The sequence below is a fragment of the Epargyreus clarus genome, unplaced genomic scaffold, assembly GCF_041222505.1.
Source record: "Epargyreus clarus isolate Ecla_fem2 unplaced genomic scaffold, WU_Ecla_fem_2.2 ptg000018l, whole genome shotgun sequence".
NCBI lineage: Eukaryota > Metazoa > Arthropoda > Insecta > Lepidoptera > Hesperiidae > Epargyreus > Epargyreus clarus.
The window spans coordinates 6,417,849-6,436,658 of record NW_027332226.1 but is presented as its reverse complement, the minus strand read 5'-3'; the positions used below and the strand labels follow the sequence as shown (position 1 = coordinate 6,436,658).

The window sequence follows — 18,810 nt, the reverse complement described above, 5'->3', positions numbered from 1 at the left end:
GTTTCTGAGGCAAAGATAGTATAAGTTCCGAGGTCTTTATATGAAAATATTTGACAAATATCAAAAGACACCGCTTAGTTTGTGATATTATTGATTTTATACATTATACTAATTAAATATTCATTATCATATTTTTTGTAAAAAGTTTATTATAATCTGTATTAAGTTAACAGCTGATTTGAAAATGACAATGTTGATATGTCATAACTCGTGACATTGACACTATATGACGGACAAAGGAAAGTAAAGGAATGAAGAGGAAATAAAAATAAAATTACTGGTATCGGTATCTCGATATTGTGATTGTGCAATGTGATACAATGTTACGCGAGATTAATTTCAAACGTACATAAAATTAAACTAATTTATTTTTCACTAAAATTTAAAATAATCCGAAACTGCCATGATTTTTTCGAAAAGTGTTTTATTATTAGTGACTTTGTTAGTGTTCATGTCTATAATGATTGCAAATATAATGAATTTAATTGCAACGGACCATAATTTTTACACTGAAAACCAAATTGTGGTGGAGAATTTCACCACTTATTTGGGTGCAAAGTATGGGCGAATAACAGATACTTCCGACAACATAATATGGTTTCTACAGGTATAATTTTCTTATCTTTTGTCTGTCTCGCCTACGCTACTTTCCTTTCTGATGAATACAAAGAGTGATATAATTGTTGCAGATATCTGACATACACATTAGTATCTTCCGTGACCCTGGGAGAATAACACACTTTCAACAGTTTTGCGACAGTACAGTGAAAAGCATTAAACCAGCTCTTGTTTTGGCAACGGGAGACCTTACGGATGCGAAAGCTAAAGATAACTTAGGCAGCTCCCAAGTGAAATATGAGTGGGTGTATTATCACAACATAATAAAGGAATCGGGGGTTACAGACCATACTATTTGGTTAGACATAAGGGGAAACCATGGTACGTAATTGTTGTTTTTGGAGTTATGCTTCTTTCGATGCATTTGGCAAAAATTATAAGTGAATTTTTACAACACCAATATCTAAAATCAACACCATAAGTTGGCTGGTTGATTTTGAAGTTTTTTTTAAAAAATACTACCAACAAACTAATTTTAAACATTTTATTCTTTAAATATGATATGAGATTACATTATGAGATCATTTAATATCCCAAAAAAGTATAAGTTCTTTCATTTGTACGTACATAAGTATATTATACACAAAGTTTTCCAGTTTACCATTGGTTAAACTAGGAAACCGTGTGAATAAGCTATCATTCAATTCAGTTTACCTGCCTCAAGAACTTTGTGTAATTGGGCATAAACAGGTTGGTTCATTATAAATTTCTCTTTGACCACGGAATTATAGGAAGGAAAATCAACAAGAAACAACTGTTTACTACTACTGCTACCTACTTGTCTTATTTGTTTCAAAACCCAATGACTATATATTTCCAGATAACTTCAATATACGAACTCTCAATGCAGAAGAGAATTATTTTAGAAACTATTCTGTTCAAGGATTAAATAATACTCGTTCATATGTGTATTTTGTTAATAAGAATGGGGTGAATGCTGCATTTTTAGGCATTGATGCATGTCCAGATCCAGGATTGAGAAGACCATTTAATTTCATTGGAATATTAGATGCCCAAGAGCAACAGAATATACAAAAACTCAAAATAGAGGCAGAGCGAAAAGCTGATCATATTGTCTGGTTTGGTCATTACCCCACATCATGCATATTGTGCCTTGAAAAGGAATCACAAATATTGGACTTACGTAAACTAATTGGCAACAGTAGTGCATCACAAGCTTATTTTTGTGGCCACCTTCATTCTATGGGTGGGCTGGTCCCTAGGATGTATACAAAACACAAATATGGCTTTTTAGAACTGGAATTAAGTGACTGGAAAGACAATAGAATGTTTCGTTTGGCTGCAATAGATCATGGAATGTTTTCCTTCACTGATCAGAGACATAATAAGTGGCCGATTATACTAGTGACCAATCCAAAACATGCACAATATATGTTGCCAGGTCATGAACCACTTGGGTTAATACCAGATTCAACCCACATCAGAATACTTGCCTTTAGTGACGTAGATGTAAAAAGTGTGCAAATATCTTTCGATAAAGAGAGTTGGATGGAATGCAATGCTGTAAAACATCCTCTGTATGCCTGTCACTGGATGCCACACTTATTCAAAGGAGGTGTACATAATCTGTATGTAATTGCTATTGATGAAGTTGGAAAGCAGGCTGCTATTGAACACCCATTTTCTTTGGATGGCTCCTCTTTAAGATTTGAAGTTACTCCAAGGATTCTTTTGATGTCAGATGCAGGAGCAGTAGTGAGTATGATCATTAATTTGGTAGATAATTTTACATTCATAAGGAAGTGATAAATAAAATTCTCATGTTATGTAACCATAAAAACCCATGTAGACCTATTACTAATTTGTTATTTTACTTCAGTTTCAGACAATATTTGCAGTACTCCTCCTATTAAACGTATTACCACTAGTTTTCTTGAGGTTTAGGAAGCGGCCGCCAAAATATCGTCGAAAAACAACTCGACAAATTCTGAGAAGAGTTTGGTTATTGAGTAAAATTGATAGAATTTTCTATCCAATAGTGTTATATGCACTTTATATTCCTTTTGGACCTTGGGCTATTGGAGAACTAATTGATGGATACATTGGAGCAATATTTGCATGGGGAATATTAATTAGAGGGGTATTTATACCAGAGCCTTTCACATATATGTATGGAGGTGTACAACTTATGTTCGTACAGATTCCGCTTATTTTTGTATTGGCGCATAGTATAGAGAACCGCCTATGCGGTCAAAATATACGAGGGTTAAGGCTTCTGATAAGAAATTTACCCTTTATATTTCTCCTTTCAATACAACTATTATTAGCCTATTTCTTTTGGCTTGAATATGGTACAATGGCTCTATTGTTTGGACCTCTTAGAACGTGGAGCATTGCTTTAAGTACAATACTGTGGTATAAAATATTGACTCTGCCTACAGAATATTGCAGGTAATTTTACAAGTTTTTTACTTCATAGTTAGCAATTGTTTATATTTGTAAGCTTTTAATATTATTACCTTAATTTTCAAAGTCAAACTAATTCATTTATTTGTCATAAACTGAATTGTATAATTTGTTTTTTTTTTGCAGATATCTGACGAAGTTATATGAAACGCCATCTTAGTCAAGTCAACACTTGTGTTATGTCTAAAAGTATTTGTATATTTGTGTAAAAAAGATGTATTAATGTATATGTGATATATATCTGTTGTATGCTTGACCATTTGTAAGATATTTATGTAGATAATTTTAATGTATATAGGTGATCAATCAATGATTATTTCAATTGCGAGTATTAATTTGCACCAAAGATTTACTAGTGAGGACATTCCAAAAGATGCTATTAGCTTTTAACATTACGTTGACAGTGCCAGCTAAATAATTATTGTGCCGTTTTGTAGTATTTATTTAACAGAACTATTGTGATTTAGTATTTAAAATTAAAACTATAGTTAGAGCTTAGAACGGCACGTTTTGATTTTGTTACAAACTTACCACTTTAGTATTATTTAAAAGTAAAATATTAAAAGACACATATTTATACCGAATGAGTGAACATGTAATTCTTATTTGGTGGTAAAATTTATACTTAGTAAATGACAGGATATATTTCTGAAATAATAATCCTACTGAATAAAAGATGCCTTAATAAATATATTATTATTACGGATGAAAAAATAAAACAGAAAGTTCTGTTTAAAGGTATCTAGTAAAAGCCATTCCTTTTATTTTTAATATCGCGTTGAAATATTTTGTGCGTAATATTACATTAAATATCTAGTAAGTACAATTGCGCAAGAATAAATTCCGCTCTTTTTCTTTAAAAAACATTTGTATGCGTAACATAAGTATAAACGTAAGAGAAACTTATTAAGGAAGCTCATACATACTCTACCAATACATGCTTAACCCTGCTAACCATTATTATTATGGATATTTACACACATTTTTGTCACATATTGAATGTGCTTTTACTGATTTTAAACATGAAATTTTTGTTTCGATTCGCATTGGCTCAAATTAATTTATAAATGTGATTTTTATAAGTTCCATTATTACTTAACTCTAGTAAGTTTCTTTGCGCTGAAGTGGTGTTGAGTAAAATTGTTCTAATATTTATTTAAAGTACTTACGTAAAAATACAAATAATGTTATTTATATGTTACCAGTGGCTATAAAAGATAAATGAACAATAATTGTTTGTAATACTATTTATTGCTTTAGATGTTTATAGGACATAGTTAGTTGATAGTTATTAATAATTACAATATGCTATTATTATATTGCAATATTAAATATATAAAAGTTTAAGTATTATAATATTGTATTGTATAAAGTATTTTTACTAACTTGATGTTAAGTTTTCAAAAAAAAATGATCTCTTTTTTGTTTACTTTGTGTTTATGACTACTCAAATATGTTAGAAAAAAAAACTTATGTAAAATATGCTTAAGATATATTTTTTCTTCGTTAAATTATTTCCTTATTATATTACACTTAAAATTTTACTTTATTCGGTGACCCTAATGATCCGGTGAATTTTCTGACCACATGGCCATACCATAATTATGATAGACAATAAAATATGTATATTATGTGCTTGTCACGCGTAGAGGGCTCCATTTTTGTGAAATTTTCATTATTTTCGTGAAATCCAAGAAATTTTATACAGTGTATCAACTCTTTATTGATTAGTCTACTCAATGTACTGTACTAAATCCACAGACATTGTCTGTGTTGAAATCTTATGTAATTTTATGAAACTGAATAAAAATATATTTATTCTTCAGAGTTTGTATACATATCTACCTTCTTATATGTATTACGTACTACTATGTGTATTAGTGTATTATTATTTTATAATTTCAATATGTAATGAGGATCCTAATTAGGTGCCTAGAGAGATAATATATTAGGGATGTTATGGGATATTTCGGATCTGGATGTGGATACGGATTGATAAAAAATATACCTATCTTTCAGTTACCTAAGTGACTTTATTTGTTAACAACAGTTTGGGCTAGTTCGAGAAAACATTTCATAGTAGTGTTTCTTTTAAACTCTACACTTATTCGGAACTTTTATATCTGTTACGATTACAGTTACGAATATATTTTTATTGCGCATATCAGGTTACGGTTACGGAGTTCCATAACATCCCTGGATCTACGTCATGATTATTTTTTTTGGTGTCTATAAAATAAAACTGAAGAATGTAGTTTAATTAAATATTGATCCCAAATGTATAGGTATTATAATCTGTGAGATTCACATGACATTGTAAATTTATTAGTAAATATTGACATTACACACATTGGCGTTACTTTAGGTATGTAAATATTATACTTGCACTTAGTGCTTATATCAACATACGTAGAGTCGTGCATACACATTATTATAACTTAGTTACAACTATATTTATTATGTACTTGTTTCAACACTTTATATTTATTTCATACAAAACTTAAAAATTATATATTTCTAATCGTAGGTGACCGATGTCATAGTATTTTAGTTAAGAATCGGAGTATCCACACCTATAAATTATTTCAATAAATAATGTATTAGAAAAGCGCTACATCTTTATGTAGGTATCTCACTTACGTACCTACACATTTAAGAGAGCTTATGTATTTATAATCCTCATTGAAAAGTTATATTTCTCCATAGATAAATAATTATATTTGTCACTCTTTATTTATTCCATAATAACATAGGTTGGTGGAAAAAAAAATAAAATACGTACATCCACTAAGTTATTCACCTATGTTTTCAAAGAAACGTTATAAGAAATGTGTTTTCATAAAAATAAATTATACTTCACAAATAACGAAAATATTATAGTTTTAACGATGTGGTATTAATTTAATTCAACCAGGTTGTAGGGAGGTAGACAATTAATAAAGATTTTACAAAATTTAATGCCCGTTATCTTTGCGTTTACAGTTTTGGCGACTTTAATGCTAATTTAGTTTTACATGGTTTGATAATTTATCTTACTTTATATATATTTCAATGAATAAACATGTCATATTATTTGTCGTATAGGCGCACTTTCTACCGAAATAAATATATTTACAAACTTAGGTATATTAAATACATTAAAGTTACTTAAAAACCATAACCTTAGACTTGGCTTCTATTAGGTTGGCAACTAAGTTAGCGCCATTTTGTTATTTAAAAACTCCTGAAATGTGGCTCAATGTTCTAAAATTAAATTTAAGTCAAAATCGTGTGATTTCTACAAAAGAGGTATTGACAATCTTGAGGACGAAGGTGGAGGAAAATCAATAAGGGAGGACATTTCATGAAGTTATCAGTTGTTAATTTTGAAAAATGAACCTTCAAAATGTAGGGAATTTAGCTACCAACCTGTTACCTACATTCTACCTACAATAATCATTGCACCAACTAGTCGGTATATTCCTTACAACATTAAATCTTATTTCATTTTGGAAGCTTGGAAGACAATTAAAATATCTTTGATCAGATCAATATTTTAACGACTAATCTATTAAGTACTTAAGTACTTACAATATAACTGCCTAATACTTACCCACACCTTGTTATTTAGGTGTAGCTTATTGTCATACAAAATTACATTTAAACTCTATTGTATGTAGTTTTAGAAAGTCAATTAGCTTACATTAGAGAGACGAACAATTATCTACAAGCTTTGTAAACTTTGTATCGTAAGACACACAACAGACTTATTTTAAGTAAAACAATCCATATTACTAACGCTATTATGTCTTGCGTGATGTCCATTGAAAGTCCTAAATGTTCTAAGTAATCTGTAGGTTTTCTGAACAAGCAGTATATTCTGTGGCATGGTAACTTTGGTCGCTGGAAACCGTATGCAGTTTGGAGAAAAGCGTCAAACGCATATCGGAAGTACGATATGTTTGCGAACGGACGAAGGTACTTCGGCATCTCTTGGTAGGGGATGAAGAACTCTGAGAACATCAGCATTGGAATGTTGGCTGCTGGGATCACGAAAAGACCGAGCTGAAACGAAAATGGAGACATTAAAATACCTTAATCCCTATCAAATCAGAAGGCACAGAGTACAGTGTTTAAAATACATTTAACTAGTAAAGTTTTATATCTTCCTTAAAAATTTTTAGAGCTATTTTACTCAGTAATATACAGTGCGATATTTGAGAAGCTTATTTACAGCACTGGGTATCCATTCATAATTTATTGATTCTTCGTAAAGTTATATCTACAGGGCGAATAGTGACTATGGGGAAGGATTCTCTAGTAAGTACCTAAAGACTGATTGTATGAGGTGCCCAAGAACATTCCTGTAAGGAAGGAACCTTTCGATCTTGGGCGAAATATGTATAAAATTGTATGACGTAAAAATCTCAATCAATCTTAATTCGACTCAAGATCGTAGGGAGTACCTACATATCGGTGGAATATTTCTCCCCAGTTATATAGAACGAGTTTTTGCCCGCGGCTTCGCTCGCGTTACGAAGTAATATTTTCATCCCCTATTTTATCCCCTTGGGGGTAGAATTGATCAAAATCCTTTCTTAGCGGATGCCTACGTCATAACATCTACCTGCATGCCAAATCTCAGCCCGATCCGTCCACTGGTTTGGGCTGTGCGTTGATAGATCACTATGCCAGTCAGTCACCTTTGAGTTATATATATTTAGATTATTTGGATATCTACCTTTACACCGCAAGCAGCTCCGATGACCAAACCAAAGGTCTGCGCTAGGATTGTGATTAACACGCATATAGACCACGCCATTCCAATGCGGAAACCCTCCATAGGTTGCGACGTAAAGTACCACGCTGGTAACACGAATACTGTCGCACATAGTATCTGAAACGTAATATAATTCATCATCATCATCGTCATCAGCCCATTATTGTCCCACTGCTGGGCACGGGTCTCAGAATGAGAAGGATATGGCCATAGTCCACCGAGCTGGCCAAGTGCATATTGGTAGACTTCACATAATTTTGAGAACTTTTTTTAATTTTCAGGTATACAGGTTTACTTACGATGTTATCGCCGTTCAAGTAAGTGATTCATTTCTAATACGCACATAACTGAAAAATTAGAGGTGCGTGCCTGGGAATTGAAACTCAGACCCTTCGATCAAGAGGTCGAGTTTCTTAACCACTAGGCTATCATTGCCATTGTATAAGAAACTCAGGTGTTGTTTATTCTGCTAAGTATACTTAGGTACCTACTACTTCAGTGTGGTTTACTGTGATGTAAAATGTAAGCCAACCGAAATATACTGGAAGGGATGAAAAAAACGGGAAGTGGTCGATCTCAGGTAGGAATCTAAGATTACATTATAAAGATTAGATCTGGGCTTGATTACAGATGTAGCTATATGAGCTGCAGAAGTCATTACCACCAGATGGACTAAAGACTTGCATGCTACTATTACATTATGAAGAAAATACGTAAAATAACTTTTTCTTATTTTTAAATACATATTTCTTAAAGTCGTGAATAAAAACTCACCTGTACTGGTAAATCCACCAAGATTTTTGAAGCGCAGTAGGTAGATAAATAATACCATTTATTTAAATGCTCTTGAAGGACTACTGTTGACTCAACGGGAACTGAAATTAAAGATTTTAAGTATTTTATAAAGATTAGGTATATTTATTTTAAATTAGTTTCGGTTCTCATTATTATTTTTTTACAAATAGGAATTTAAAGATAATGTTAGGTATTGTATCCCTAAATGTTCTATATTAACTGTACTGTTAATTACGTAAAACTTTAATCACATAGATATCCAAGGGGGGCGAGGGAGGCGAAACTTTACAAGTATTTTACAAAACTTACATGTGTGTATAGTTGGCATGGCGTTAGAGAAGTACAGAAACAGCAAGAAGAAGAACAAGCAGCCGGTGTTAGAGAGCATCCGTCCAGCGTCGTCCCCTGCGCCGCTGTACAGAGCGCCCAGCAACAATGCCACTATGAAGTGGGTTACCACACGTACCTAGATTATAAAAAAAACCTGTTGCATAATAAATTATATTAGCTTAGGTACTATTTCGAAGGTGAGAGAACCGTTTGTGGTTGGAATCCAGCAGTACCACCGCCACACCAATTTCTGCCTCATGATAGCAGTGTTAAGCGCTGTTGTGTTCTAGTTTGAAGGGTGTGACCGAGCTCAGGTAGAAATATCTAATCCTATCTGAAGTTGATTTCAGATGTCTATGGGCGGCAGTAGACACTTACCATCAGGTGGATTGCATGTACGTCTGCTACTCCTGTATTATAAAAAAAACTTATGGTCTTTACGAAATGCCCATTATTTCGGAGTAGAAAACAATGTATTATTATGAAAAAGTCTAGTTAATACTTACTGGCTTCATTGTCTTCATGATAAGCACGAAGAGATAAAGGGATAATTTAAAAATAAACTACAATTTGTATGAGGCTAAATAAATAGAGGAAAATGTTATTATAGTATTGTTTATCACAGTAGTTGTTATAGGTAGTAGGTAGTTGTATCAAAGTTTATAATTTGTAACGATATTCAAAATTGGTAACATTTTAAAGAAACCTATATTTTCGTTTGCCTTGCACTAAAAAAATATAAATACAGTGTAAACTCCATGTAACGTCACTCGATTTAACGACAAACTCTATAAAGCGTCGAAATCAATTGGCTTAGTTGGTTTAGCTTGTATTCCATACAATGATACACTCTACATAGCATTACACCCACTCTCAATAACGACCACAATTGAGTAAAAAAAGTACCTTTTAAGTTGCTAAAATTAGTAAAATCTGCGCATCTGTGTACGTTCTTTTGTCGCTTTATTATCCTAGCCTGCAATAAACTCGACTGTCGTTCTTTTGTTTACCAAGATGTACTCAATATCAGAAGATATGAATAATATAATGAAAAAAATACAACAAAATTACTGGTGCAGCAAAAGACGTCAGACAAAAAAAAACAACACGCAATAGTGTTCAAATAAGATTCTTTTTTATGAAAATAACTACTAACACTAGACTGAAATAAACTTTTTCTTTTTCTAATTCTGATTTTTCTTCTCTCCATTTAACAACCACTCTCTATAACGCCATAAAATGCACAGTCCCTTCAGTGCCGTTATATAGAGTTTACACTGTAGTTTGCTATGAGAGTCATTTGGATCGAATGAAATACATATAAGGAAACCTACATGTTTGAGATATTCATAATATTCAAAAGTATTGTATCTATAGGTATAACCAAATATTAAGGATACCTGTGTTAAATGGACATCTCTTAAGGCCCCAAGATATCCTCGTTTCAGCAACGCTGTCATTTGTTGCCAACAATTGGCGTCAAATGTGTTCAAGTACGAATTACTAGTATTAGTCGTGAGTAGTGCCTCTGCCTCTATCGAATTATCTAAAACAAAATAACATTAACTAATATGTAGTCACTAATGAAAATTGTACTTTATACTCAATCAAAATCAAGTTCCAATAAAATTAAGTGGTAAAAAAACGGTTCATGAGTTTTAGTCTATGCTATTAACATCACCTAAAACATTTCTTGAAATAAGAACCTGTATTTGTGTTATCAAAAAACATCAAATTTTGTAGGCATGAGAATAAGCTTAAAATAACAAGACGGCTAACATCTTACTGTGGGTACGAGCGAGGTGAAAAATTTTTCGCGCAAAATCAAGTCACGTTTTAAAAAGGCCTTGTTTTTAACCGACTTCTAAATAATTGCTCAAGTGCGAGTAAAACTCGCACATGGAGGGTTCCGTACCACTAAATGTTCATTTTTTTTTATTTTTAATATTATTTTAATATAATAGAAGCTAAGGAAGTAAATGCATTGTAAAAGTTGAATTATTCAAACCAATTAAGGTACGAAAAACATGCTGCTTTTTGTATGGCCATTGGCCACCCTCATTTATTATCAAGTTTTTTTTTTAATTTTTGTCATTGTTGTTATAACGGCCACTGTTCTTCAATCTGTAAGTGTTTATTGTGTACAAATCAAGTGTTTATTTATTACGGTTTAAGAGATAGAACACTGTGACAGTCGGACAGACGGCGAAATAGACAGCGGAAGATTAATAATTTACGCTTTGGGTATTTGGGTTCCGTTTCTACCCTTTGGTACCCCATTTCTTATTGAAATAGAAGTCCGTTGTATTTTTTGTTTTTTCTTGATATCATACCTTTCTCAGATCTTCGGCGTACATCTTTCTCGGCAATTTTCTTCATTTCAAACGCATACGTCCTCGCTTCTTGTTCCAATAACGCTAAATTTCCATTGTGTTCACCGGTGGCTATTTCCAAAACTGAAAATGTTAAGTTTCATATAAATAAAATTGAAGTTGATTGTTGCTGTTTGCTTGTGTGTTTGTCGCTAAAACACTATCTATCGGTATTTTAATTTTGGAACATATTGTATAAACTGAGTTACTAGTGATTGTACAAGGAAAAACATTTTCGGAAACTATATCGAGATTAAAGGCACTGCGTAAAAACCGGTATCTATGTACCTATGTAGATACAAGCAAATATTCGCAAATCTGCTAATCACTATAAAAGTACCATTTATTGTAGTAGATATTTAATTTGTTATAATGTTTTTAAAACGATTTTAATAAACTTATTTTACACCGTTTCGGTTCATGAAAAAAATGGAGCGAAATAAATTAATTTAAATAAATTGTTTTTTTAAAGCTTATATAAAAAACAAAACCTTTGCCTTTATGTTATTTCTAACAATAACAATAAGGAAGTTTCGTTGAAAAAATATATTTCAAAGGCTGTTAAACTTACTGTAATCTGCCATATTGTAATACAAAGGGCAGGCCAATCCTGACAGTTTTAGTACGTTGGGGATGTCGACTATGGCACCCGCGTAGAGCGTCCGCCCATTCGCGAGAAGAATAACATCGTCAGCTGATGTGAAGAGTTGGGAGGAAGGTTGATGGATCACGCAGGCCACTGTCCTCCCGCCCCTTGCTACTGCTTGGAGGGCTTTTGCTACCGACATCGATGATACTGAGTCCAAACCACTGTGGGAGAGCAAATATGTATTCTAAGTTATCGTCTTGTAGTGCTTGAAAGATGTTAGAAGCAGAATAGTTAGATTGGTAAACAGTTCTTAGCTTTGGTGGAAGCGTCTGCATACCGACATATAGAACCCCTGTTATATACGTTGTTAGATACAAATGTAGGTAGGTAAATAGTAGAGGTCGCGAGGTCGCTACTTAATGTTATAAAAAGTTAGTGATTTTAGTACTGAATTTTGTTAGAAATTGCATTCAAGGATTTTTTATTATTATACCTATTTATTGAATAGTACTTTAATAAAATTGTAATGTGTGATAAATCATTATACTATTTTTGTGAACATAAAAAAATTGGTTAGAAATAAAAATTAAGACATTTTGTCATGTTTGGAAATATATCCTCTGATGGATAAAATAAGAGTTGAATATTTACTTTGTATTAAGTATATCATGTCATGTTATATTCACACACGAAGTGGCGGAAAAACTCTAAGTCTGAAGAATTGGATTTAGGCTTTTCGGAATAGATGCTTTATCTGTGAATTACCATAGGCACTTGATTTGAAGGTGGTAGAACCCTTTGTGGTTCGACTCCGACGGCACCACCGCCACGCCTATTTCTGCTTAATAACAGCAGTGTTAAGCGCTGCTGTGTTCCGTTTTGAAGGGTGCGGTAAGGGAGACATACTTTTCCGAGGCGTTCCATCTTAGTCCTCAGGGCTAGCGGCGCATCTGTGGCCGACCTCAGGTAGGAATATATAACCCTATCTGGGGTTGATCAGAAATGTCCATGGGCGGTAGTAGCCACTTACCATCAGGTGGACTGCATGCTCGTCTGTTACTCCTATATAATATTTAAAAAGAAATCATATACCAGGTGGTCTAACTTAATATTTCCATTATTCTAAATAAAAATCTACTCAACAAGTCAAAATCATTACATATGCAGCACGTGTTAAGTCCTTGAAGTAACTATGTTATTATTACGAATAAGGGCTGACGCCACGCTCACATAAGGCTAGAAGCCAGCTTAAATCTGCACATTTAGCATAGATTCACGATCGTAAACATTTGTGTATACGAGTATCGATGTAATGCTACATCCACACCCGTGCCAAACCACAACATTTTTATATTATTTTTTTACTTCCTCAAATTAAATCAAACGTTTGTAGAGGTTTGGAGTTTGTGGCAAATGCCAAGCGTGTGGAAGCAGCACAACAGTGTGATAGCAAAAAATGTTAAAAAGACGTGTATATTCGTTAACGTGAATACCACGAGACGATTTGATTACTGTTTTTATGGTTATCATAACTTTTTCATACACAATTAAATTACTGGAACTACGATGTATCTACTAAAATGCAAAAGGAAATGAGCGGTCATTTTTACAAATCATAAATTAGATTCACTTTTAAAACATACAAGTTAAACTGTATTGGTTTAATTTCTATAGCTGTGTTAACAAATTGAATAAAGATCCAACCGTTGTTTATTTGTTTATACCTATAAACTCTTAATATAAAAATGAAAGTCCAAAACGTACATATCAAAGGTTCTCACCACATTTACTGGTTACCTTGACATTGAACCACGACGAAAAGAGCAGGATGTAAAAGTAACCATAATAAACATATATTACCAACAAATCAAGTTGACGGAATCGTATTTCACTTAAACAAGTTATTTTGGTAAACATTTTTGTTTATTTAATATTTTAATAATGTATCCAAAAATGTAGAGTTCAGGTAATGGAATCTTTTTGAAGGAATTGAAGGTGGATTGATGTAAGTTCTACGATTTTACTGATTTTCTTAGGTTAGTAAGGATTTTGGTGTGTTGGTATCATACAAATAATAAAGTTAGGCAGACGCTTACATCTTATCAAATTAAATATTGAATTTGTAAAAGTTAGCTAACATTTCCATCAAAAACTGCGAAAGTGGATACGACACTTAATATATTCTAAATATTTTTTTAATTTAACATTATATCCCGAAAAATATAGTCACAACCCTACTTAATGTAGAGTTTTATATATTTTAGTGTTTACAGAAAATCCTTAGTTATCATCACACATTCATAGCACGAACGTAACTCCAATAGTTACGTGTATTGCCGTCATTATGAGTCTAGTGGTACAAGAATACGCTATAAACCTTATTCATTATCATCAAAATGCATACAGTATAATGTTTTTAAACAATACCGTAAAATTGTATATTCTCCACATCTAACTACAAATGACCGCAACCAATGTTAACTTACAGGTTATATACTTCATCTTTTGTGTTTATTTGGTTTATACAGATTTGAGGTTTACGAAGAAAGGGCGACATAATTAACAGGTAATATAAAACAGGTAAGCTCATAGTGGAATAAACTTGACCCTCTTATGCTCAATTATGTTGTGGGTTGAAATTCCACGTACTTAAGAAAAAAAACATCGTGGAGGATCTTATATGCTTGAAAGATCTAAAAAAATCTCAAGTAATCTGAGGTCTATGAACCGGCCGGTGCCAAAATGATGGTCTGATTGACGAAATGCGATATTTTATGGTGTATTTCATTTCTGTTACCTTGTAGGTTCATCCAGAAGCAATATTGTGGGATCGGTCAAGAGTTCGCATGCGATGGTCAATCTCTTCCTTTCTCCGCCTGAGAGCCGGCCAGCCCTCGTGTTGTACGCATCACAAATACCCAATTGTCTTGATACAGTTTCAACCTAGAAATATTTACTTTATTATTCATAAACCAAAGCATTGATTAAATATTAGGTTAGGTTAAGTTAGTGCTTAGTGTTATGCATAACAATTGAACGAGGGGATTTTAATTTTATTTAAGTATATAATAAATGGAATATCCTTTAAAATTCTTATGATAACAAAATATTCGTACAAATTTTGCTTTAATTAATTAAAAGTAACATAGATTTTTTGTCAAGTGGGTTCATTTCCATGTGAGATCTCGTGTGTGAATTCTCGCTGTGTCTTCACGACTCGCATGCGTGTGAACATTATGTATAAGTGGTACGCATGCCGAACGGATCCGCACGTGGATACAGATTTGCGTGATAGCCTTTTTTTAGGGTACCATACCCAAAGGGTAAAACGGAACCCTTAGCCTCCGCTGTCAGTCCGTGTGCCCGTTTGTCCGTCTGTCCGCTCTATCTCTGCAACCGTAATGGATAGACAGTTCTTATTTTCATAATGCATTCACTTCTATTCTTGATATCTTCTATTGTTGATATGATAACAAATAAAAAAAAAATGAAAAAAATGGTGGTACGGGACTTATGGAACCCTCCTTGTGCGACATCGATTCGCAATTGGCCAATTATTATTACCCTTCAATCAGTCTTATTTATTCGCAGTTTTTGTATTTTATATATTAAGTAGCACATAAACTGCGTAAAATGTTTACAACTAATCGAATAATGAAGTGATTTATATGTATGGCTAAGAGTTGCGTTTGTATCTTGCCTCGTGTATGTAGTTGGTTATAGTAATGATTTTACGATGGCATGAGAGGGATTCTTTGCATATACATGTGTACTTTATTAAATAATTTTTACGCAACTCTAAGCACGCACTTTTACTGATTTTTGGAAATAATTGACGTTAAATAAATTATTTATCATTTGCTTTAACGTAAAAATTATCGCGACGAAAGCTACAAGGCTATGAGTTATTTAAAAAAGTTTTCAAAGGTGGATGAAGTCTATTAATCCCATTTAACTACAGTGTTTGACTATGACCCAAAAACCACATCCTTTGAGAAGACCCATGCCCAGCAATGGTACGTACAGTAATTGGTTGAAAATACCACGTCACATCAGGTGACATCAGGAGACTGCTGTTCATATGTTACTTTAATAAAGAAGAAGAATACCGCATGAGATCGTTCCCGTCGTGTAGCGTTCGGTAGTTTGAGTGATGCAGTAAACTGCAATGTTTCTTTGACAGTAAGAGCATCTATCAGCGTAGCGTGTTGAGCAACCAGCACAGCGTTCCGACCAGCTCCCTGCAAGCTCCCTGTTACCCCTGTATTTCTGCAAACAATTTAAATTGTAGCCAATTTGAAGGTGGTTGAACCTATGTGGTTTGATTCCGGCAGCACCGCTACACCTAAACCAGAACACAGCAGCGTTAAGCTTTGTTCTGGTTTGAAGGGTGTGGTAAGGGAGGCATACTTTTCCGAGACATTTCAGCTTAATCCCCAGGGGTAGCGGCACATCTGTGGCCGTTTTGCAAATATATTGGAACCTTATTTTATTTATGGATATAGATTTTATATCCGTCTACACGTTTACCTTTAGGCGGTAAAAAGTGTTTATTGAAGTTCAAGTCATTGTAAGATTATTATAATAGATTGTATGGCCAAAAATAACTAATAATATTGTATGCTTAATATTATCTATTCATTCATTAATGTTACACTGTTTACACGTGAGACGTGAGTTTATGAATCAAGATTGACATCAACTAATAAATAAAACGGAACACGTTTTTGTAGGTTTCCGTCTGCGAAACATAGTTTTTATAAATAATGCATTTTACATGAATACCTACAGTATTTGGAATTAAAATTGATAACGCAGAAAATAGTTTATCGCTTGTTTGTAAGCTTACGGAAGTAATATAACTTTAGTTTACCTAAATGATTAAAGTACCTACTGTGGTTACGGGTCAAGATCTATACGTACTAATAGCTCCAATTTAAACTACATTAATTTGCAATTGGATAATGAAGGACAATAACCGAATGTACAATAAAATGACAATACGTTATACTGCATAATTACCGAAATTATGTAGGAGGAAATAATACAATTTTTTTTTATTAAATGCTAAATTGGCAGGTCGCATAATACAGGATGTATCTTATGAATTTTATGTAATGTGATTTATTTACTGTCTTATTTAATTTACTGTTACAACAATGTTGCTTGCATTTACTTGATAAATCACAAAACTTTGACTTTTGACTTTTAACATCTAACAATAATTCGAAATAAATTGCTGTTGAACTTCTAATTGTCATGGAGGATGTTAATAATAAAAATAATAAATGTTATGTATATTTGTTAACCTAGGGGCCTACCATGATCTTTTAAAAGCTATCATAGTTCAGAAAAGTTTTATTTCAATCATCAACATTATTTTGTTTCGTACCACGACCTTCTTAAAACAGTATTATTTAGGCCTGTAAAGGAATGAGTAATTTGTCTTTTCCTTATCCAAGAGCAAACGAGACTTCGAAACTAGTGTCATCTCTTTCGCGCCACGGACTATATTGGGTTCCGTTATACGCAGTTGAACAGACTTAAACCCGTATTCATTTTTCGCTTATCCATTATATAAAACCAACCGAAATCGCCATATTTTGCTTAAAAAGTTAAATTCCTGCAAAAAATAATAATTTCGATAGATATAATACAAAACTGCTTATTATAATATTATAAAAACAATCTTACCTTAAAGAGGTCGTGGTAAGAAATTGCAATCTATGATCAGAATAATATTGTTTTAAGAGATTGCAGTAAACCCCCTGTTTAAGACGCCTTTTCACGACAGATGTGAGAGGTAGCTAAGTTTAGAGTACGTGTCAAATTCAACAATACTATTGCTTAATTTTCTTTTGTTAGCTTATATTACTTTGGTAGTTTAGAAATGATTTTCATATGGCGTGGTTGCAACATAGATTAGTAAAGATACTTCACCGCCTTGAAAGCGAATGAAGCCACAAACGGCTTATTTTAGTAAGTTTAGTTTAGTTTATTTTAGTAACTTTTTTTGAATTCTTGACAAATAAAAACATTTTTAGAGAAAATCTACGAATAAATAACTAATACTGGGTAATTTATGTAATAAATAAATAATTATTTCAAATATTTTAGGAACATTTTAGCACGGAGACGTGGCAAAACTTTTTTACGCAACTATTTCAATTCTCAAAACTGGGTACATTTTCTTGTTAGAAGTGAGTAATCTTTACTAATCTATGGGTTGCAAGTGTAGGATTCCTATCACGATGTGTTGCAAGCGCCAAGTTTGTTGTGAAAGGAGGCAATCGGAATATAGGTATTTTTTTCCCCTGACACAATAGGTACCTACCTCTATCGGAAAATTTATTAAAATAATATGAGCAATGAGCTTACCGTTGGGTTTATGTTTTTGTAATAATTCGTCTCATTTATAAGTCCTTTAGGTTTGTAATTACATTGTACATTATTGTTCTAATTGGTATCATTATCTTATCTTTCGTATTTGCAATAGTAAGAGTATACAATTCTTTATGGAACAATTATGCAATGTACTATTATGATCCAAATGGTTCTAGTTTGCAGATGTTTATCTGTCGTAACCTCAGAGTAAGAATTAATATAGAAGGCGTTTATGGCGCAACAATTGATCTGACTGATACTGACCGGGAGCTGCCATACTGTCGTGCCACAGCTGCTTAAAACTGGCTTTGTTACGAACACACTATTAAAATGATTATATGAACTAACTTAATCCATTTAAACTAGAACTGCATGATAATAGACCCCGATAGGATTGCTTTTGAACTTATGTACCTATGTCATTGACTTCGACATTCCTGCCACTCTTAAGGTTTATTTTCCAATAAAAACTACAAATTACTTCCATAACGTATTCTCACTTATTGTTTACAAGTTGTTTCCGACGTTTGACGTGA

At 32.9% G+C, this 18,810-nt stretch overlaps 2 protein-coding genes across 5 annotated transcripts in view; one reads left to right on the top strand and one right to left on the bottom strand.

Moving 5' to 3' along the window:
- The first annotated feature begins 208 nt into the window (after nt 1-208).
- LOC140749576 (transmembrane protein 62) lies at nt 209-4,870 on the top strand. Its single transcript, XM_073082679.1, has 5 exons — nt 209-607; nt 690-939; nt 1,439-2,334; nt 2,459-3,030; nt 3,172-4,870. The coding sequence occupies exons 1-5, from the start codon at nt 404-406 to the stop codon at nt 3,203-3,205; spliced, it is 1,956 nt and encodes a 651-aa protein (XP_072938780.1). The 5' UTR covers nt 209-403; the 3' UTR covers nt 3,206-4,870.
- Nucleotides 4,871-5,058: 188 nt separating this feature from the next.
- Nucleotides 5,059-18,810, bottom strand: part of LOC140749580 (ATP-binding cassette sub-family G member 1) — a 32,208-nt gene continuing 18,456 nt past the window's right edge. For 2 of the 4 annotated variants that reach the window (XM_073082686.1, XM_073082687.1), the window contains exons 3-11: nt 16,000-16,159; nt 14,688-14,833; nt 11,873-12,111; nt 11,263-11,385; nt 10,330-10,475; nt 8,909-9,065; nt 8,579-8,679; nt 7,766-7,921; nt 5,059-7,089 (exon numbers count right to left, since the gene is read on the bottom strand). In XM_073082686.1, coding sequence (XP_072938787.1) covers nt 6,745-7,089; nt 7,766-7,921; nt 8,579-8,679; nt 8,909-9,065; nt 10,330-10,475; nt 11,263-11,385; nt 11,873-12,111; nt 14,688-14,833; nt 16,000-16,159 — 1,573 coding nt within the window. In that variant the 3' untranslated portion in view covers nt 5,059-6,744. The remainder of the gene's footprint in view (nt 7,090-7,765; nt 7,922-8,578; nt 8,680-8,908; nt 9,066-10,329; nt 10,476-11,262; nt 11,386-11,872; nt 12,112-14,687; nt 14,834-15,999; nt 16,160-18,810) is intronic. The other 2 variants (XM_073082689.1, XM_073082688.1) reach the window with 1 other exon arrangement.

Coding starts and splice junctions, on each gene's coding strand:
- LOC140749576 (XM_073082679.1), top strand. CDS start 404: ATGATTTTTTCGAAAAGTGTTTTATTATTAGTGACTTTGTTAGTGTTC. Junction 608..689: donor ACATAATATGGTTTCTACAG/GTATAATTTTCT, acceptor TAATTGTTGCAG/ATATCTGACATACACATTAG. Junction 940..1,438: donor AGACATAAGGGGAAACCATG/GTACGTAATTGT, acceptor ATATATTTCCAG/ATAACTTCAATATACGAACT.